The following is a 22,378-nucleotide window of genomic DNA, read 5'->3' as shown; positions in this document are numbered from 1 at the left end:
ATCATCACTTGCACTACGAAGAAAAAAAAGAAAAAAAAAAAAAAAAAAAAAGTTAAGTAATTCACCCAAACTTCCTGCTCAAAAGTCACCCAGAAATCTCTTAAATTGTGTTTATCCCACAAGAAACAAAAATTTGGGAAGACTACCCTAAGCAAAAATTCTTCTTGCTCACTTCATGACATTTCATCAAAAATATGGAGACAAGACTCCTCCTAGAGTGTAAATAGCTGAGGGAAAGTCAGAGCATCCTCTATTTACCTCTGCACCTGTAAAAGAAAACGAAAATGTCTGAAGCCCCACCTTTTAAGAGCCTTGTGAAACAATCTGGGAACTGAGCCAAATTCTGCTCTCTCACTATATAAGAGTTGGGAACAGACAGGTATTTCCTCAGAGGCAGGTTGTTCGGTAGGTTCTACCGGCCCTCCAGAAGATGGGTAAAGGTGGTGGGACACGAATACCACTGTGGATATCAATACTAGCCCTGGTCTTCATACAGATCAAAGGTAGGAAGATTCACTTGCTTGGCATTTTTACTGTTTTAAAGAATTTATAACTTGCTTTGGAGTTTGAAGCATTTTTTTCCCTTGGCTTTGTGAAGTTAATGAACCTATTACCTTCATGCAAGATTTTATTTTCTGCTTAAAAATACTTTCTTTCCTAAGAAGAGAAAATTAACTCTTTTGAAACTGTCATCCTATTTTTCTCCAGTTGAAATCTGGAACAGCTGCACTGCTTTGAGTGGAACTTTCTCTGAACTTATATATCTACAAAAATGCCTCAAGATTTGCATTTAGCTTTTAATATCCACTTTAAGGTGGTATAGCATTTCTAAATATACAAACCAAAAGGTGCAAAGGTACCTCTGGAAAGGAATAAATCAGCTAAGGAGTATGTCTGCATGAATTATTAAAGACTCTGTTTATCAGCTGATGATAGAGTATTGAAGAAAGGGAGGATTTTGCTTGAAAATCATCATGCAATAGGTTTTAAAATTTTATTTACTCTTGCTTATGAGGTTCCATAAATGCTTAGCATACAGGGTTGGTTTGCAATGGGCTGAAAATAAAGCGAACTGCTATAAATATTCTGAGGGCACTTAATAGTCACAGATGGATGGAAACCCCTTTTTTTTTTAATTTTATTTTTTTTCACCTGATAATTTCCCTTTAAGTTTAAGGTAAGAATGATCTTAGTTTTAAATGCATTTTGATCTCTAGTGCAGATTCTATTGTATGATTTCATATTTTTCCCGCTCCTAGGTAGTTCCATAGTAACTTATGTTAAGAAGTTGTAGTGTCAAAGAATAGCCTATGACAGGACTAGCTGTAGCATTAGCAAAACATGCAATGGCAGCAGGGATCTGCAGGGCGTGTGGCATGGGACAGAGCAGAGCCACACAGTACATGGAGAGAGAAGCAAAAAACTCTCTGAGGCTGGGCACTGAAGGAGCCCAGAAGCACTGAATGGTTCCTACCTGAGAAAGGGACACATCCTCTAACCCCAGCTCTTTGCCCAGGAGGGCACTTGCAGAGTTCCCCTCAGCTCTGCTTTGAGCCTTAGCCCCTCTAGTGGTCCTAACCACAGACTGCCCTTGTGAGGGGCAGCAGGGGGTGAACCTCCCCTTGCACTTTTCTCTGGCCAGAATAGACTTCACCTCAACCTGCCCTCTGATGAGCTCTCACTAAACAGTGCATTAAAAGCCCTGCTGGATAATGCATGTATTCTAGTTCTGATGCTGCACTGGAATGGAATAAAAAATGGTTTCTTTGCTTTGGGGTGAAATCAACAGGCACAAATGTATCTACTGGAAAGACCTTGCCTTCTGTGCGATGTGGCTTTTGCATTTATTTTCCTTCTGTGGCTTATTACAAAGAATGTCAAAGCCAAAGTTACTCTGTATTTTCTAGTTTCAAGCAAAGATCAGTCTTCTGACTCTAAAGTGAATTCTTTGTGTACAAAAGGGACTTATTTAAAAGCCATCTAGCTAGAAAAAAAAGTTTTACTGATGCTTAAAGCACAGAGTGATCATAAAAACTAAGACATGTAGGTCCTTTATCTGAAAAGCTTCTAAGAGAATCCAGGAGTGTACTGTGACAGAATAAGTACCTGCTCAAATCACCACAGGTATGTTTTTGATGGCTTTCCTGCAGTAATTTATTACCCAAAAAGTTAAAAAAGGAAATGGCTGAAGGAGTGATGTTTGGCCATCATTGCATGTAGCATGGGTCCTGATGCATTTCTGGCCTCCTGTACATAAACATATCTTTGATTTTTCATATACTGAGTCTTTCACGTTTAAACAGATATAATTGAGACATTATGAGGGGATTCAAGAAAATTAGACATTCACATTTCCTTTACTATTCTTCTTGATGCAGTTCAAGCCCAGGGTGGTGAACAACCAACAAAGTCAGAGTATGTTTCTCCATCTCTCCTGCAGCGACAAAAATGTAGGTACTTTTATGCTGATCTCTTTCTAAGGTTTTGTTCCAAATAGAGATGCTAAATAGTACGATTATGAGAATATTTGGATTCCTAGCTACACACATACAATAAAAGAGAAGCCCTCTGTACAATATATCCAGTTCTCAGACAATCTCTGACTGCTCTAAGCTTGGGAATTTCCTCTGAGATCTGGCCCAGTGGATCTGCTCTACTGATATGATACAGTTATCTAATCTTTGACTTCACGAAAGGTACATAACTTATATCTAAAAGTGTATTTTCAGAAGAGGTGTGTGTTTACATACATATCACCAAGGTACTTGATAGTAGGTAATAAAAGGCACATTTTTTTACACTGTGTCAAGATGACTGCATCACTCACAAGAGAATAAGAAAGCTGTAACTACCTTAAACATTAGAATAATTATGTACTACAAGATCATGCATGACACATAACTGGACAGTGCAAAATAAGGGTGGCAGGATCCAAAGCTGACTGGTGTATAAGTGATGACAGGCTGAAATAATTGATCATTAAATCTGCCCTGCAAAATATGTCCACAGGTTATTTTAAAATACCTGTTGTAATCCATGTTACAATACAGTGCTCTGAGGATCATATTGCTGCTTTTGAGTTCAGAGTATCAGGGTCAGCATCAGATGGGAGTCTTGAACAAGTGATGAAAGAAAGAACTACAGTCTGTGCAATTTAGCTGTTAGTGAAATTTATAGAAAGACAGAATACAAAGCATTATGTAAAAACCACTAATAAGACCTTGTGGAAAGTTTCCACTAGAGTATAACTGCTAGTAGGACATATTATTCACTAAAAAGATTAGGCAATCTCTACCCATGTTTTAGGACTTCAGAAAAGATTAAACCTGGCCATTTTTTCTCCTTTCTTTTTACTACCAGCTTTCAAATCCCAAGGAGTGACAATCATTCCACCTTTTCAAAACGCACTGAAAGTAAAGGGTAAGTTAAACAAATGTCTTGGCTCAGATATCCGTGCCCTTGTTAATGACAAAGAGCATGGAGTGACTGAAAAAAAAATCAATAAATTGTGTAAGAACCTTTAGCATCATAAACCAAAAAATTAACAGAGGATTAATTTATCAGGTAATACAGATAATCTAAATGTGAATCTATATCTTCTGACTCATTGTTGTATGATGGAGCTGTAAGAAAATTTTTAATGTATATATTTAAACATGCGTATGTATTGTACGTGCTTTTCCATGGTATTATATATATTTCCAGTGAAGAGAGGAAAATACTAGTGTGCTGAAAACTGTTGAGGCACCTTATCCAGGGAATAGGGTACAATTCAAGCAGGCTGGGTGTAAATGTGGAAAGGGATTGGGAAGATAATCAGGGATCTTGGAGAGTATGCTTGCAAGGAAAGGAAGACTGAAAAGAAAGAAGAGATTTCTATAATGCGCTGGGGGAGGAGTAGGGAGGTGGAACCCCTTCAAGGTGAAGTGTAATTTTGGCACAAGAACACCCAGGCATACATGGGACAGGAATAGATTTTGGAAGATGTTCACCAAAGTCCTCCAGCCATTTAGAGGCTGTGGGTATGAGTGGCATTCCCAACTAGGAGTATCAGCTAGTTTTAAACTAGCTTTAAAATGGTTTTATGGTGAAATTTTACATACATACATTTAGGAAAGGATTCATGGGATAGGGAAGTCATCAGAACTGGAGCACTGGATCTAGTGACCCCAGAGGTCTCTTTTGATCCTAAGCCCTATATCCCTATGTAAAACTGATTAAGCACAAAAAGCAACTGAAATAAATAAATAATGACAAATAAATAGCTTGACAAAACAGAAAAAGATGAGCTGTTTGGAAAGAGGATGGTGAAAGAAGCAGGAGGGATAAAACATCTGCAGGGAGCGTATTACAAAAATCTACAGAAAATTCTTATTGCTTGTTTTGAATCCACAGCTGGCAACCCCTCTCACAATGGCCGTGTGTGCAGCACATGGGGTAACTTCCACTTCAAGACCTTTGATGGGGACATCTTTTACTTCCCTGGGGTCTGCAATTACATCTTTGCATCCAACTGCAAGTCTTCCTATGAGGACTTCAACATCCAGATTAGGCGTGCAATGGTGGAAAATGCTACTGTGATCACTCATGTCATCATGAAGCTGGAAGGAGTTGTGATCGAACTGACCCCCAGCTCTGTCCTGCTCGACAACAAACTGTATGTTCCTACCTTGTTCTGGGCTCTTTGAGCAAATATCCCTTTCCCTCATTGCTCATTGCTCCCAAGCAGTGGGAGGGCTCAGGTCCTTCCTGAAGTAGTAACAAAAACAAAGGAGGGCTTGACAGCAAGCTAAGTGTCACTTGTGCAGATTATCCCTGTGGCTATTTGGTTCAGATGAGCTGTATCCAATATACTGTCCCACTGCTACAATAGTCTATGTATGTAAGCAATTAAGTCTATAAGCTGCATTCTTTACACCCTTGAAGTTAGTAGTTTCTATTAATCTTAGCATGGCAGAATCTCTGTGAGGAATATTTGACAGCTTTTGTTCTTGCACTGAGCAGTGTGCAGTAAAGCAGTGACTGCTCTTCACCTTGTACCTGAATTAATTTAAAATTATCTGTTTGCTATCTATGTGGCAATTGTAGCACTGACTTTTGCATAGGGTGTGAAACCTACCCAAAAGGTCAGGTAAATATTTGGGCAGCTATCCCACAGTGAGCTGTCTGCTATGGCAGCTATATACAATGAGCTAGTCTAAAGGTTATCTCAGGTACAGCTTCCTGAATGGCACTCATGTCACAGAAAGCCTGGAGTCTCTCCCTTTATTAGCAAATGCTTCAAGGAGTAAATAGCAATATCCTGAAGGATACTGACTGCAAAACAGAGCCTCCCAGCACTTTTTTGAACAATACAACCACAGACATAAGCTAACACTTTACCCAGAAAAATACCCTTAATGGAGAAAGCCAAAAGGAACACCAGGAGGCTGATCCTTTTGCATGATGAGAGACAATTGGATAGGAAATAGACAAAATATTAAAACCCTGTGTTGTCTGTAGTAGTTCTTTCTCTAATTTCTTCACAGATAACATGTTGAAAATTCTCAAAGAGAATGAGAAAGGATATCATTGTGGACATTCAATGGATATTCTGTCCCTACCTCTGCTGATTTATGATGATCTTTCCCCAGGGTCCAGATGCCCTACAGCCATATGGGAGTCTTTATAGAGAGAAGTAACAACTATTTGAAAGTTTCTGCCAAATTGGGACTGATCTTCCTTTGGAATGGACAAGATGCCCTCCTGGTAAGAAAACCTCCAAAACACAGCAGAAAGTCTGTATTTTGAAAATAGTCTGCTTACACCTTTGCAGTATTATAGCCAGGCAAACATTAGTTACTTCTGGATTTGTGTCCATTTTTAGTCTTCTCTCAATTTCCTGTTTTTTTTCCCCATCAAGCTCAGCTCAGAATCAATAGATGCCAAATTATAATGTTCCTGCCTCACCATAAAATATTCCTGAGATTCCAGACCTGGCAAAGTATTGATGTTCACAACCCAGGGCTAGGATAAGAGCGAGCTTTTCTTGGTCATCACTGACCATTCCAATGGTGCCTACGTTGTTATCACACAGCATAGTCTCTAAAACAAACATATCTCAAATTTTGAGTACACAAGAAGTACTGACATAACCATCAAGACTGCCTTTTCTTCCTGTCTCCTTCCTCCTTTTTTTTTTTTCTTTTTTTTTTAGGTGGAACTAGATAAGAAATATGCAAATCAAACTTGTGGACTTTGTGGGGACTTCAATGGAATTCCAGTCAGCAATGAATTTATTTCAGGGAGTAAGTAATAAAAAGCATTATTAAGTACTGGTGCTTTTTTTTTTTAATTCTTAGAATATACTTTAATATAGGTTGCGGGTGGAAAACTGGGGATACTTCATGTATACCTGTGATGTCAGTTTTGCAATGCCAGGATTTTGAGATGTAATTAGACTGCTTCTATATCACTGTTAGATATTTTAAGACCTGCCACATTAAAATTTCTGGTTGTTTTCAATAGTTAGGATCCAGTTTTTATATATACTGCTCATATTTTCCCTTTCATATTATAGTGATATTATTTGGTAATCACTGTTCATGTCATAGCAGGTAGTGTCACAAAAGAAAATAACTCCATGCAAAATTTAGTAAGTAATTTGAACTGTTTTTTTACAGAGACAAGACTGACCCCCATACAGTTTGGTAATAGGCAGAAGATGGATGGACCCACAGAGCAGTGTGATGATCCTATTCCTCCTACTTCTCCGATGAACTGCTCAAGAGAATTTGTAAGAACCTCTCTCTCAAAATTTGTTTCCTCACTATGAATACCTTCTCTGTCTTTGGAAAAAAACTTTTTAGAAGGGGGAAAAAATAGAGCATGAATATGACTCAGCTATAGGTCTCAAAAGAAAAATATTCTTAATTTCATGTTGTATTCCATGCTAGAATGAATGCCAAAAATTTTCATTCCCCTTCTACAAGAAGACTGCATATTCTCCACAAAGAGAAAATTACTGAGGATGTCTTAATATAAAGAAATTATATAATTCTTGGGAAGTGACCTGAGGTGACAGTAACTAAAGCTATGAAAGCTACAAGAGTTATTCTATGTGGTTTTGGCCTAATGATTTATTTGTCCTTAAATATCAACTTATGGATACTGTTGGAAGGGTTTCTGGACCAGATCAATCTTTGATTTGTTCTTGTTCATGCCTTAATTATTTTCATATGTTCTCAACACTTTATCTTCTCTCTTTTCCTTCCTAGGCCTCCATCTGTGAGACAGTATTAACCAGCAAAGCATTTACAAGTTGTAACGTGCTTGTGAATGTCCAGGACTACATTGAAACTTGCATACAAGACCTGTGCCACTGTGACAGCTCTATGGCTGACTTCTGCATGTGCAACACCTTTGCTGAGTACTCCCGGCAGTGTGCTCATGCAGGTGGACAGCCCCAGAACTGGAGAACCTCAGACCTGTGCCGTGAGTATCAGGAAGGGACCTCCACCTAGGTTTTACACATCTAGTAAACCTCACATGTGTGAGGTTTTTTTCCTGAAGAAGATAGTTTAAAAGTGCATGCAATTATAATGAAACCAGTTTTTACCTGGTCATACACTAGACTTTGGGAATATGGACATTAGGGGATTTTGCCTAGGGAGTTTTCAATATGAATCAGAAAATCTAACATGTTTCAGCCTCTGCTTGGATCAGGATACCCTATCATATCTTGGCAGAAGACAACCTAAACTGAAAAAAAAAAAGCTTTCTCAAACTTCTAAATGAAAAGACAGCTTTATAATACTGTCTTTCTACTTTTAGCCAAATCATGTCCATTCAACATGCAATACCATGAGTGTGGCTCTCCCTGCTCTGACACGTGCAGCAACCCAGAGCGATCTGCACTTTGTGAAGATCACTGTACAGATGGCTGCGTCTGTCCTCCAGGCAAGTTCATTTCCTGCCCTTTTCTCACGCCAACCCCTCTGGAATACTCACCTGTACACATTTAACAACTTTCGTACTCTGGGTCATTCCTATCACATCATCAGTGTTATTATTGTGGAAGTAATAGCTACATTTCTCCCCTGGATGCACTATTTCTATTCAAATTACTAAATATGGCCTTTTAAACAACAAATGTGCTTTATATATTTTTTAAAAAATGTATGTATATAAAATGACTGAACTAAGAACAAGATAATTTGCTCCTAACAACAGCATAGTCTTCTGTTCTCAGCATTCAAATTCCGTTCACAGAAAGTATAAAATGTTTAAGCAGATTTTGCATGCAATCATAACTCCTTTGCTTTTAGCAAAGCTGCATCTGGTTCCACAAATGACCAAATCCTTCTTGTCAAGTGTTGTGTCTAAACAACAAGGAGCTGACAGAGTGCTAGGCAGTGTGTTAGATCTGATGCTTCAGAGAATTACACACAAGAACTGCGTATCAGTACAAGACAGATGTGTTCTTTGTGCATACTTCTGGGTCTAAATTTTTGTTGCTGTTGTGACTGTATATCACAGGAGCTTCACCCCTTGCAGCTGTTCTGCCCATCCCCATGATGTCTCACAGAATTAACCATCACTTGTGTCATAGCACTGACTTGTCTAAGGCAATCCTCTGTCTCTGGGCATAGAAATATTTACTCTACAGATATGTCACTGGGCAGTCTTACAAATGGTTCATATATTTCAGCTCATTACCTAATAGTTTTTATCCTAATTCCATTCTAATGAAATCCATAACAGAAGGGTACTTTCCTAGAGGTCCCTTTTGATCGTGCTAAGATTTTAAATAGACTTCAATGGAATATAGCCCTTCAATGTCTACATAGCTTGCATCCTATTATTTTAAAGTACAGCAGAAATGGGACGTAGTCTCAGGCATCTGCTAGATATGTGTTCAAAGGCAGGTTCTGCAGTGCACAGGATAAATAACACACCCTTTCTTTTCCTAGGAATGGTATTTGATGATGTTAATGGTGCCGGCTGCATTCCCCGCAGAGAATGCCACTGTACCTATGAAGGTGAAACTTATGCTCCTGGTGCCTCCTTCTCATCTAAATGCAGATCATGGTAACATATTTTCTCACTTTTTGGTTTTTTGGGTTTTGGGTGGGGTTTTTTTGTGCGTGAGCTGAATATTTACTGATGTCCCCTTAAAAAACAAATTAGCAACTACTTACCAATTGAAGTTCCATAATTACATTGCTTTAAAGGTTGCTTTCATGTCTGTTTTCCCTTCAAACTTGGAACAAAAATTTGAGTTTTTGAACAGTTGCTTCAATTTCAAGAAATACCAATGAAAGAAGATAATCAAATACCAGAGGTGTTTAAAAATGTGAATTAGTGTTATACCTTCGCAGCATACAGTGTAATGCTAAGGTGCTCATATAAAGATTATGGAGACCATGACATTTGGGGGCATGTTACATTTAGAGTGGGAGATCACATTTGAGAGGCATGTTTAACAAGTATATATTTTTTTATTATCCCTATAATTACTGAAGTATTTCTTCATACGTGTATACAACTGTACCTACCTATTTATTTCTTTTCCAAGAAATACTTAAAATAGTTGACATGGATTACAAGTTCACCCGGACTGAATTCTGTCCAAAGATTGGAAATCAACAACAATATATATAGAAAATTATCACTTTAATATAAATGTGCCTGCCCCATATTTGTCTGAGACTTCAAAACAATACTGGTTTCTTTGGCACTATGATCAGTGTTTCAAAAGGAAAATTAGGGCATCATCTGTCCTTACTGCCTTTTTATTTTGTTTACACTTGCATTACCCAATGTCACTGAATGCCTCCTTCATTTCAGTACCTGTGTTGGAGGTGAATGGTCTTGTGTCACTCAGTCATGCCCTGGGACTTGCAGTATTGAAGGAGGTTCCCACATTTCAACATTTGATGAGAAATACTACTCCTTCTTTGGAGACTGTAGTTATGTCCTAACCAAGGTAAAAATGAGTCACAATCCTTGCTAAGGGAAAATGGTTTTATTGTATATAATGTTTTTTGATGAAAACTTCTGGCAATCACATCAGTTTTCTGAGTCATTGAGGGTTAATGTGGTTATAGGGTTAACACCCCTAAATGGATTTCAGGGGCTTTTCTGTTAACGTTATACTAAATAATATTGTAGTGTTTTTGTGTTCTTTGGTAATGTTTTAGGATTTGCACTGAGTTTTATGTTAGATTTCATAAGCCTAGGTGTATTCATTGTTTATTTTTATTGAATGACTAAGGTAAACTATTTTCATAAGGACTTCATATTAAACAAAATCTTCTTGACATGATCAATCTGAATGTTACTAAGAAAAAGAATCATAAAATCTTAAATTAGCTAGAATGAGATGATTTAGAAATAGATTAACTTAAATCACTGAAACTTTTGGATAAGATTCACAAGCACTGCCTTAATGCACAATGGCAGGATAGGTCAGACTTGCACATTAAACTCCTCCTTTTGGCACCAACACATAAAATTAGATTCTCAGGGTTTCTGGAGGCGGAGGAAAACCCCTAAATTTGTACACAAAAGTTCAAAAAGCCCCAGAATTTACTACTGAATTTCTAGATGGCTATAATTCTGCATCTCAGCTGTCCTCAATTTAGTCTTTAATATGCCAAAAAAGTGATACAACACATTCAGAATTAAAGCCTTCTGAGTCTTTCTCTGTTGTGTTTTGGCCATTAGGAACACTTTGAAGACTGCTCACAGAACACAGTTCTATGAAAATCAGAACTGAGTCAAAATCTGAACCTTTATGTAGTAACTTCCTGAATAATAATTTCATTTTCCATGAGAGAATATTTAAATCCATATTTCCTACCTTTTAAAAGAATGTCCAAATCATCAGAGTCTTGAATAATCTATTCAGTGCAGAAGACATTGGAAGCAATCTTTTCTCTCCCTGATAAACTTCATAACCAGTGGGCAAGAAAGGCACACCTCCTTCTGCTTTAGCATACTAAACAGGTATTACCTACACATTAGGAACTTGTCTTACTAATGCATGAGGAAGTTTTAATTTTCAAATTAATATGTCTAACTCACCCCTGAAAGCCAGCAGCAATGCGGTGTGCCGACTGCATGAATGCCGACTTACTTGGTGATTCCAGACATACGTGTTAGACCATAAGAGGAAGAAAAAATGAAATAAACAATATTTTTTAAAGACTAAATTTACTAAGAATTGCATTTGAATTTTTTGGAGATAACTATTTCAAGATAGCAAATCCTTTTAACAATACCTTTGGTTTTTTTCTTCAAGCTCTGTGACAGCAATGAATTCACAGTGTTGGGGGATATCCACAAGTGTGGCCTGACTGACACTGAGACATGCCTCAAGGGAGTCGCCATCAGCCTAAATGGGGGACAAACGGTGAGCAGCAAATGCACACACTGACATCCTGCAGAGATGTTCTCTAAGGTTAACAGACAAGGCAAATGACACCTAACAGCACAGACAAGAAATTTGCACTGCCTTTTTGTTTTACCAAATTTGAACATTATTAAAAGAAAAATTAAGAATAAAGTACATTAGAAGAGAAGATCTTAGTAGCTTTCTGTTACTTAGATAACTTCTGGTTTTTGCTTTCTTTGACAGTCAGTGGAACACAGTAATAAAGATTAAGGAAATAGTACAGGCATCACAACCTCATCATAGTCTCCCTCTATTATTTTTCCCTTTATCTTGAGTAGTATTGGATAGGAAACATTTGGAAAGTATTTAATTTATCTGCTTGATAATAATTATCTTTTCTTGTGGACAGAACATTGTGATCCAGCCTTCTGGGAGTGTATTTGTGAATATGATCTACACACAGTTACCATTCTCAGCAGGTAAGTTCCTTTGAAAAACTTGTATTTCTCATTTTTATCTTAAAATGTTATTACACGAGTTAAACTAAAGATAAATTCTACCTCTGGTTACACTGCAGAAAACCCAGAGCACTGCCATAGTGCTCCCATTTTTATGTAATAGGATTTGCCTATTCAACATTAATAACTTCAGCAAGATCATGGTTTATATTTAGCAATATGTAATTAGTTCAAGCAAATTGTATTATTGAACACTTTCAGATCCAAACATTGTCATAGAGAGGAAAGAAAAATTCTGACATGCATCTGGACTACCAAAAGCATGTGTTCTTCCCTCATTTTAAAACACCTGACAGAAAGTGGAGGTTTTGTATATATTTGTTGCTTAGATGTTTAGGTTGGACTGTTTTGGTGCAGGATTGGAAATCCTGTAAGGATCATTTTCCCCCCAGTTCTTCAGAAGCTAGGATCATATCAAACACAGCTGTAGAATTCCTCTACAATATTGTTCCTATAACGAACAATTATTTTCAACTACTCATCTCGAATGAAATTATAACTATTTTGTTCTTATATCCCTAGCAAATGTCACCATCTTCAGGCCTTCATCTTTCTTCATAATTCTGCAAACAACTTTTGGTCTGCAGCTACAGGTTCAACTTGTGCCTTTAATGCAAGTTTTTATAGACTTGGACCCATCACATAAAGGGCAGACCTGTGGTGAGTGACCTTGTCCTAACAACTGCCTTCACCAGCACCTGTCATCCTCTAGGAGACTTGCACAGACCATCTGCTTCCTTCTAGGTCTCTGTGGAAACTTCAATGATGTACAGACAGATGATTTCAAAACCACCAGTGGCGTGATAGAGGGCACTTCAGCTGCCTTTGGCAATACTTGGAAAACTCGGGCTGATTGTCCTGATGCCAAAAATACCTTTGAGGACCCCTGTACTGTCAGCATACAAAATGGTAAGCTCAGCAATCTTTTCTATTCTCCTTTAAGATGCAAAGACGGAATAAGCTGATCAACCACCAAGCATTTAGCCAAAATAACAGAACTATTTGCACATGCAGACAACTTTCCTCAGTTGACACTAGAAATCTTCAATTAATAAATAATAACTAGTAAAATATTTGGGATCTTCAGATATATTCCTTTGGATGAAGACAGCAAGTCAACTTAATTAAGGGAAACTGGAATCATACAGGGATTCATTCCTAGAAAGGACTGATTGTCACAGCTATGCCCAGCCCCTCTGAAGGTTGTAGCCCTTCCACTCTCAAGCTGAGAACCAAACTTACAGTTCAGAGACTAAAATAATTCAAGCTGCATTTCAGCCAACAAAATATATAATTCTTGAGTATTCACAAGCTACTCTTATGTCTTCTGAGATGAACTAACATAGTTTTAATTTACAGTGTGAACCTTTCTTTTTAAAATTCAGCTAGGGGTATCTTTAGTCTATTCCATGACAATTATAATGAATTAGAGAACATTCAGTTTATGAAGAGTTCGTACTCCTGCCTAGAGGAAGTGAAAGCCTGTGTACCTCAGCAAATGCAGAGCTTAATTATATTGTAATGTTAAGCTTCTGCAATTTCCCTGGAGGTGGTATAGTTATGTTGAGACAAGAGTTTTGCAAATGCACTGCCACAGAAATCCTTACCATGTTTTCAATTCACAGACCAGTATGCTCAGCACTGGTGTGGACAGCTCTCTGATACTACAGGACCTTTTGCTGAATGTCACTCAACAGTGAATCCAGAAATTTACCAAAAGGTATTTGGCTCTAACTCTATCCATCCAATACAGGAAAAAAATCTTCAGATTTCTGATACTAACACCTCAGAGAATAACTTGCCAGTTGTGAGGAGATGCATTCATGATAGTTCTTTACAAGCTAAGGGTTCATTCTTATCTACACAATATGAAATTTGCTCCTTTGTGAAACTACCTTTCTTTCTATTCCCTGGAGGATAAACATGTGTTTTCCTCCTGCATCTATTTTTAGGCACAAACTTAAAGACTAAGTTAGGAGTTTGGATTTGCTGTCAAAAGATAAAAATTGTCCCTTCTGAGAGATCTAATGAAAGCTTTAGCCAGAATCTTAGCTGACACTTTAACTCCTCTGAACTGCTCTCAGAAGGTTTTTGCATACAAGCAAGGATAAGGCAAGCAATGTGCATAAAAAACGAACAATGAGAATTAGACAAGATGTGAACGAAAATGTTCCAGGAATTTTAGGTGAGGAAACCCTGTACCAGAGTCCCTGGGTACTTTAATTAACCTTCCTGTTATTGGAAATTTGTAAGATTATGCTCAATAAATATCATCTGGAATTAACAATACTGTATTATCCCTGCCCAGCATAGCAACACATCAAATAACTTGTATTCTTTGTTCCTCTGCTGCAGAGAGCCCAGGCTCTTAAGAAAAAGCTCCAAAAGCTGGGTGTCATCAAATAATCTCCATTTATTCTAAATATATATGGCACAGTGGCAACAAATTTGGAGTAGTTGTAAAACTGCCAATGTGAAAAAATAAAAAGAAAAATAGTGAACCTTTAATTACTCTTTTTTTTCCATAAATAATTTCTTTTGAAAGAGCTCAGTGAAAATCAGGCATATACACTTATTCATGTGTAGTCCACTTATATATGTGGATTACACTCACTTTAATTTCTAATGAACATAACACACTTAAACAACTGCAGAGTTCCGTGGTTTTGACATGACATTCTGGTGATCACATCTTCTGTTCCTAGACCTGTATGTTTGACACGTGTAACTGTGAGAAAAGTGAGGACTGCATGTGTGCTGCCCTTTCCAGCTATGTCAGAGCCTGTGCTGCTAAAGGAGTTGTTCTCACTGGATGGAGGAGCAAAGCCTGCAGTAAGTTTTACATCCCTTTGCCTTTTGAAAATGATCAGCCAGAAGGCCCCACACAGCAACTCTCAGGGATTTCACAGTAAATTGTGTCAAACTGTGTTTAAGTATAGTATTGACTTTCAAGAAGCTGAGTAGGAAAGGAATGCCATAAAAGACAAACAGCAAACAAGGAGAAATATTAAAAATAGGCCTTGTTAGATTACTTGCTCAGAACCATCAGAAAAAACCTGAAGAGTAATACCCTTAAAACAGGAATAAAGTAAGTAGGGTGTTTCTCAACTTTGACAATAAGTATAAAAACAGCATAGAGGAAGAAACCTACTGTGTCCTAATATAATTGAACTTTGTTCTTTTTTAAAAAACATTTGACACATTTATAAGAGAAAATTTTGCTCTGTTACTACAAAAAATTACGCTAATGGGCATAAAGCATATGTACATACAATGCCATGTTTGTCATACATACTTTATCTCAAATACTTTATACCTATATTGATTCTTGAATGAACAACAAATGTAACTGACCTTCTTACTCTCAAGCAAAATACACCACCTTGTGTCCGAAGTCCTTGAAGTACACCTACAATGTTGATTCCTGTCAACCCACCTGCCGCTCTCTGAGTGAGCCTGATGTCACATGCAGCATCAAGTTTGTCCCAGTTGATGGCTGTACCTGCGTAAATGGAACCTACATGGATGACAGTGGCAAATGTGTGCCTGCTTCTAGCTGTCCTTGTTATTACAAAGGAACACCTTTGTCTTCTGGAGAAGTTGTTCATGATAATGGTGTTGTCTGGTAAGAGATTGGTAAAAAAAAAAAAAGGGAAGAGATTGATTTGATTTCCTAACATTTATATAGTTTCATAACTGCCTATAACCAAACTAATTTCTATAGCAAAAAATTTCAATTAAAAAATCACAGCCTCTTAAATTCTTAGGGCTACCCATGTTTGGAAGATTGTACATAAACTACTACAGAAATTCAACAAACAGTCCTGTTGTGGGTCAGTCTTTGCTAACAGCCAAACTCCCACCCTGTCCTTTTCTCTCTGCCTCCCTTCCTCCCTTGCCTCCACACATATTTTTCTAATCCATGACTGTAAAAGGCTTGTTCCATGGTGAAAGATGCCTGATAATCCTGTTAAAGATTATTCCCATTATGATGAGAATCTGAATTATTCTGAAGGACAGCTTTAAACCGGGCATATAGACAGAGAAAACATTATATAGAATCAACTTGTGTTTTGTTCTACTCTAATATAGAATATTAATATTTTTTAAATGTGCACACTATTTGATGAAGGATGCATTTTATTTTATCACACAGTAATTTTTCATTATTTCAAGTTCATTGGGAAATAGGCTGAAACTTAACAAGATGTTTAAAAATATCCATTCCCTTCTTTTTATAGCACTTGTGCCTATGGAAAGCTGAGCTGCATTGGAGAGAAGCCTGAACCAGGTAATATATCACTTAAGGTTTTCTTTAATTCTTCCTTTCCGTCTTCACTCTTTATTTCTTTCTTCTGTTGTCATAATGATGCTAATTGTACAAGTCTGAAATCAACCAAGAAAATGAATTGAGGTCTTCTGTAACGTAGAGGACATTCTCAAAATATAAAGAAACACTGTCTTACCTTTCAGGTGGCTGAAACAATTTAGAACCCCCTGGGTTACCCAGGGTAAAAGGATACTTGGTCACCTCACTCAATGTGAGAGGAAAACTATTCACATTTTAATTAAAATACAAAAGCAAAAAACCCCCGAAGCAACAAAAAAAAAAAAAAAAAGCCCGAGCAAGTATACAAGGATATTTGTTATCCTGCTTTGTTCTGCTTTTCTGAAAGGAAGTGCTTCATGAAGCTAAATAAAAATTAATTTTATAGAGTAGTCCAAGCATAATCACAAAAAACCACTATGTCAAAACAATATTTGGTTTCTCTCTCTTGCTACATGCATCACATTAAGGTACACACAATTCAAAAGGAGTATTTCATTTTTTTCTTGGAAACACAAAGATATAAATGCATGGTTGGTCTCATGTTTCTCATGGCTTTTACTCTCTTTCAGTCTGTGTTCCTCCCATGGTTTATGTCGACTGTGGCAATGTCACTGCAAATGTGGTAGGAGCAGGATGCCAGAAGAGTTGTCAGACTCTAGATATGGAGTGTGTAAGTAGACTCTTTATACCGAGCTGAAAGCATATTAATCAAGCTATCTCTTACAATCACCAGCTGCAGCTGGACTCTTCCACCAGTGGAATGTTTCAAGACATGTTTTCTTTATGGTCCTTACAGTACAAAACTCACTGTGTCTCTGGCTGCGTATGTCCTCATGATCAAGTGTTGGATGGCAAAGGTGGCTGTATTGCTCCAGAAGACTGTCCATGTATTCACAATGGGAATTCCTACAGTCCAGGAGAATCAATCAGAGTTGGCTGTAACAACTGGTAAGAGCATATTGAAAAATAATATTTTGGAAATAAAAAAATAGAACAGCTTAAGATCTAAGCAAATAACATCATTTCACTCTAGCAGTATCAAAATTTCTAGGAAGGAATCCTGCATAAAACAATCCACTTAGTACCAAAAAAGCAAGCTCTGTCTATTTTTCTCAATGGCACAGCCCAGAAACTGCAAGTTGTCAGAAAAACACCGTGGTTTTGATGTTGTCATGTTCATTCAAGTCAAAAAAATCTTTCTTCCAAGGAAATCCTTCCACTTTAATAGATCCAAGAGGATCTGGAAATGTGAATGTCTTCTGATGCAGTTGATTCATTACACTAAGTAACACAGTCTTTGAATAAATTCCAATAGTTCTCGAGCTATATTGCATTTTTTCAGAATAAGCAAGCCTTATTTTTTCATTAGACTCTTAACACACATTAAAATACAGAAATGTACCTATATTTATATTGTGTATTTGTCTAGTTTTTACATTTGGAGTGCTTTTTGTCTTGTTTAGCACATGTAGAAACAGAAAATGGCAATGCTCTGAGGATCCCTGCCTGGAAACATGTTCTGTTTATGGAGATGGGCATTATACCACCTTTGATGGCAAACGCTTTGATTTTGAAGGAGACTGTGAATATGTTCTGGTCCAGGTAACAGAGTCCTGCCTAGATTTTTTCTCTAAATGCTCTAAAATGCTCTCTTGCATTTTAATGATGAATATGTAATATATAGTAAACAGTGAATATCATTCTCCTGTTTCAGAACTACTGTGGTCAACAAGCTATGAACCAGGGAACCTTCAGAGTCATCACTGAGAACATTCCATGTGGCACTACAGGAACTACCTGCTCTAAGTCCATTAAAGTTTTCCTGGGTGTAAGTATTTTCTTTAAGTTGTGCCAAAAGGATGGAACAAGCTGTCCCAGATATACTGCATATAAGAAGTGGCCTCCAACATAATGAAAATGGCACTGGACTTGTTTTTTGCTCTCTGCTCTAGAAAGCAAAGGAGGGAAATCTACAAAGAAACTTCTTAAGCTGAGGTTGTTGAATAGGATCCTCTTGATGATAATATTATTATTTCAAGAAGTTACTGTCAATATACAACTACAAAATAGTGACTTTTTAAATTGGCCTCTAACTTTTTCTTCTCCTTTCTTAGAACTATGAGCTGGTACTCAGTGATGGACACTCTGATGTCATCCAGAGGACACCTGGAGGGAAAATGCCATTCCAAATCCGTTCCATGGGCATCTACCTGGTGGTTGATACTACTGTTGGTCTGATACTCATGTGGGACAAGAAAACCAGTATATTCATCAAACTTAGTCCCAGCTTTCAGGTATACTTTAAAAGTGAAAACATGAATAAAATGAATTCTATAACATAGTCATATTATCTCTCAAAGAAAGAGGGTGGAAATTTAGGCTGTAAACCAGAAGAGCAGAAATCACATATTATCCTTGTTGTGTTGATTTAAATTGTGTACTATTCATTATCCTTAAATTACATTATTCAGCAATGGCATAACAGTAACTTTATCAGTAGCTTTCTTCATGAAAACCCCTCACTGAAGAGGCATATTTAGGATCAGGTAAAACTAAATAGCTCAATACTTAGAACAAAACCCATCAGTCTACTTCTTTCTAACAACTAGCTAGAGACATCTCTTCCTGAAAAGTATTTTATGAAAATGTCCAACACGGTTACTAAATAGGCATTAATAATCTTATATAAGATGGTTATATGAGAGTCATCCTGAGGTCTGTTACTCACAGATACTAAGAAATTGCTCCTTACTGATCTGTCATTTTGTTTGTTTACCCTAATGCAGGGCCATATCTGCGGACTTTGTGGAAACTATGATGGCAATGGAAATAATGACTTCACGACTCGCAGTCAGTCTGTGGTAGGAAATGTGCTGGAGTTTGCCAATAGCTGGAAAGTATCTTCTAGTTGCCCAAATGCCAATCGTACGCAGGATCCATGCACTGCAAACCCATACAGGAAAGCCTGGGCACAGAAGCAATGCAGCATCATCACCAGTGAAGTGTTTGCAAAGTGTCACTCACAGGTATGACAAAAATTAAATTCTTGACAAAATTATTGCATCCATTTTTATGTGGAATAGATTAAAAAATACTCTAAAATACATTTTGTCATGCTTGACAAAGTGAAGTTAGACCAAGTTCCTGTATAGAAAGACAGCACAGAAATACTTTCACTTTCATTTTCCCAGCTTTTCTCTTCAGCAAGTACACTAAAGAAATTTATTGTTTTGGTTGGTTATCTTGTTTGTTTTAACTGAAGGAGCAACAGTAGATAAATCTCAAGATTTGTTTATTTGCTAAGGGCATAATTTTCTACTAATATAAATATCAGCCACCTGATATGTATGACTCTCTACCAGCTTATAGTAATTACCAGTATTTTACAAATGTCTTCGACACCAAACAGTTCTTAATATTGCAGCTTACTAGCAATAGCTTTATTCTACATTTTCCTCTTGATTTTTCAAAGCATTCTCTTTATTTCTTCCTTTCTTAGCTTTCTCTCATACAGACCTATGAGTTTCAGATATCTTATTCAGCTATTTTACGACATTGCAAAGAGGACAAGGGCATGAAAACTTGATTTATTTTTTTTTTTTATCAGGTTGAACCAAATGAATATTACCAAGCATGTGTGGATGATGCTTGTGCCTGTGACACTGGAGGAGACTGTGAATGTTTCTGCACAGCAGTAGCTGCCTACGCTCAAGCATGTAATGAGCTAGACATCTGCATATCATGGAGAACCCCATCCATTTGTCGTGAGTTTCAACCCACTACTTTGTTAAGGGGTTCAGAGGGAAAGAAAACAGAAGGGGGGGGGGGGGGAGAGGGGGGGGGGGGGGGAAGGAAACAAAGTAGAACAAGAAAGGAAGGATAAAATTGTATTTCTAAGAGGTGCAGCTGTATGCTTAAAAAACCAACAAAACCAAAAAAAAATCCCCAAAAAACTAAAAAACCCCAATGAAGCAGTTAGATTGTCTTCTAGTGATCCACCTATCTTAGTAAAATGAAACCACAGGTAATAATTTTACAAGCAGTGTGATTAGTGTCTAATTAACTTGACAATCATGATACACTACTGGTGAAATATGATATTTCATTACACTGCCACATGTCTACATAAGGTTCCTTGTCAATAAAAATTAGTGCATGCTAGCTAAGATCAGTGATTCAGTCAACTGATTTTTCATATTTAATGTGTAACTATTCTATGATGAATATATTTATTGGTGTTAAAAGATTTTAGAAATATAACAATTGTGTTGCATTAGCAATAAGATGACATGTTGTTCACCACCTATGAGATTATGCTGATCCCATTGGATTTTTACCTAGAAAAATGGCAACAGTATAGAGCTAAAACATCACAGATATTTTTTCTGGCATTTCTTCTTCTAGCTCTCTTCTGTGATTACTATAACCCACAAGGGGAATGTGAATGGCACTACAAGCCATGTGGAGCACCTTGTATGAAGACCTGCAATAATCCAAGTGGGAAATGCCTTCATGAAATGAGGGGTTTGGAAGGTAAACATAATTATGTGTATCTCATTCTACTTGAAAGGTTAAAATGCAGTATGGTGAACAAAATTTGTATTACTCAGTGGATGATGTGTTTGCCCTAGAAATTATAAGAAGAGATTTTCTAATTAGTATTGTATTCCTTAATGGATTATCTACTTGTTTGGAATGAAGATGAGGACAAAATACTCCAAAGCGTAATATGCAATCAAAAGAATAGCAGTAAGAGGATCTGACATTCCACTTACCATGTGGGACATTTTGGGAAAAGCAGATATGAGTGTAGACTTATTTAGACTTGTGAAAGGCCTGCTGTCAACTTGACTCTCTTTTTATTGCAGGTTGCTATCCACAATGTCCAAAGAATAAGCCCTATTTTGATGAGGAAACCATGACCTGTGTTTCTTATTGTGGTTGTTATGAAGATGGAAAAAATTACAAACCAGGAATGGAGATGCCTTCAAAGCAGAACTGTGAATCATGGTAGGATTAGAAAAGAATGTTTAAAATTGTGGAACAAAATTCATCACACATTAAATTTGTTAATTACCAACAGCAACTAGGCCAGTCAGAGGCTGATGAACAATGTCTAATTTTCTTCCCTTCCCAGGAAATTAAATGATACCATAGTGAAACATTTTGTCATCGAGAGATGAATTTACTACTTATTTTATATATCTATTAAAGTTCTTCAAAGTTATTATCACTATTAAATGAAGTGAAAACAAGCTAAAATAATTGTAGTTAGGGAATAGTCTGAGAATTCTTAAAAATATATACCTAAACTCATCATGTGATATTTGTTAGAAGTGAGCAGCTAACTCATCTACATTTTTTTGAGCTTGTTTCTGTTACTGCACTGGTACTTGCATAGTGGCAACAATCAGCACGTATTCTCTCACATTACCGGTGACAAATGCTGCTAAGCCTTCTGTAAGGCTTAAGTACAGAGTTAGCAGATCCAATTGTGAAGCAGTTGTCTTAAGATACCTTTCAAGTAGCTACACTCCAATGTGGTAGAGCAGTGCAATCTGAATAGCAAAAATCCTAACCAAAGCCCACTGGAGCTCAAGCAACGTCCCTGGCAGGTTTTGCACTTCATAGATGCCTTGGACTATATCATCTAGGTCATTAACAGCACTAAACCTAATCCATTAAATACATATCTAAATTTCAGTTTATTCAGTGTATTGATGTTCTTAGGCCCTGTAAATAAATACATCAAGATTCAGTTCTTCACAGATAAATTGCCCTTAAAACCAGAATTCTTCTTGCATATTTTGGAAGCCTTATGGAAATGCACTGTGTAGATTGCCTCAACATCCATGGTAGTAATCCTTTGTATATATCCTTTTAAATGCAAATTATACATTTACTGTGGTTTTCCCCTCCAAAAAAATAGACTTATTGGGGAGATAAGAATGTTTCAAATCATCCATCTCATGTCTTTTGTTCTGTTCCCAAAAGCACTGGTAGAGAATGCTGCATGTTCTATATGTTGGCACAAAGAAGAGCTACCTTTCTTGCCAGAGAACTTGTAGCCTGAATATAAATACCTAGCCTGAATTTGTATAGCAGAACTGACTATCTAACTCACACAAGATAGGGTCATTTTACATTAAAACA

At 37.1% G+C, this 22,378-nt stretch overlaps 1 protein-coding gene across 1 annotated transcript in view; it reads left to right on the top strand.

The window, feature by feature from the left end:
• The first annotated feature begins 381 nt into the window (after positions 1-381).
• MUC5AC (mucin 5AC, oligomeric mucus/gel-forming) overlaps positions 382-22,378 on the top strand; it is a 38,678-nt gene continuing 16,681 nt past the window's right edge. Inside the window, exons 1-28 of the mRNA XM_039728312.1 lie at positions 382-503; positions 2,379-2,450; positions 3,361-3,420; positions 4,396-4,657; positions 5,634-5,748; positions 6,197-6,287; positions 6,663-6,775; positions 7,257-7,473; positions 7,813-7,938; positions 8,952-9,069; positions 9,829-9,967; positions 11,285-11,395; positions 11,787-11,856; positions 12,418-12,555; positions 12,640-12,804; positions 13,521-13,615; positions 14,601-14,727; positions 15,265-15,520; positions 16,137-16,186; positions 16,795-16,895; positions 17,022-17,173; positions 17,689-17,827; positions 17,940-18,053; positions 18,340-18,519; positions 19,012-19,251; positions 19,833-19,989; positions 20,630-20,758; positions 21,094-21,235. Coding sequence (XP_039584246.1) covers positions 431-503; positions 2,379-2,450; positions 3,361-3,420; positions 4,396-4,657; positions 5,634-5,748; positions 6,197-6,287; positions 6,663-6,775; positions 7,257-7,473; positions 7,813-7,938; positions 8,952-9,069; positions 9,829-9,967; positions 11,285-11,395; positions 11,787-11,856; positions 12,418-12,555; positions 12,640-12,804; positions 13,521-13,615; positions 14,601-14,727; positions 15,265-15,520; positions 16,137-16,186; positions 16,795-16,895; positions 17,022-17,173; positions 17,689-17,827; positions 17,940-18,053; positions 18,340-18,519; positions 19,012-19,251; positions 19,833-19,989; positions 20,630-20,758; positions 21,094-21,235 — 3,752 coding nt within the window. The 5' untranslated portion in view covers positions 382-430. The remainder of the gene's footprint in view (positions 504-2,378; positions 2,451-3,360; positions 3,421-4,395; positions 4,658-5,633; positions 5,749-6,196; positions 6,288-6,662; positions 6,776-7,256; positions 7,474-7,812; positions 7,939-8,951; positions 9,070-9,828; positions 9,968-11,284; positions 11,396-11,786; positions 11,857-12,417; positions 12,556-12,639; positions 12,805-13,520; positions 13,616-14,600; positions 14,728-15,264; positions 15,521-16,136; positions 16,187-16,794; positions 16,896-17,021; positions 17,174-17,688; positions 17,828-17,939; positions 18,054-18,339; positions 18,520-19,011; positions 19,252-19,832; positions 19,990-20,629; positions 20,759-21,093; positions 21,236-22,378) is intronic.

Source organism: Passer montanus, unplaced genomic scaffold (genome assembly GCF_014805655.1).
Source record: "Passer montanus isolate IOZ18808 unplaced genomic scaffold, ASM1480565v1 scaffold65, whole genome shotgun sequence".
Taxonomy (NCBI): Eukaryota; Metazoa; Chordata; class Aves; order Passeriformes; family Passeridae; genus Passer; species Passer montanus.
Note: the sequence above shows the minus strand (reverse complement) of the source record. Positions and strands in the feature narration are given on the sequence as shown.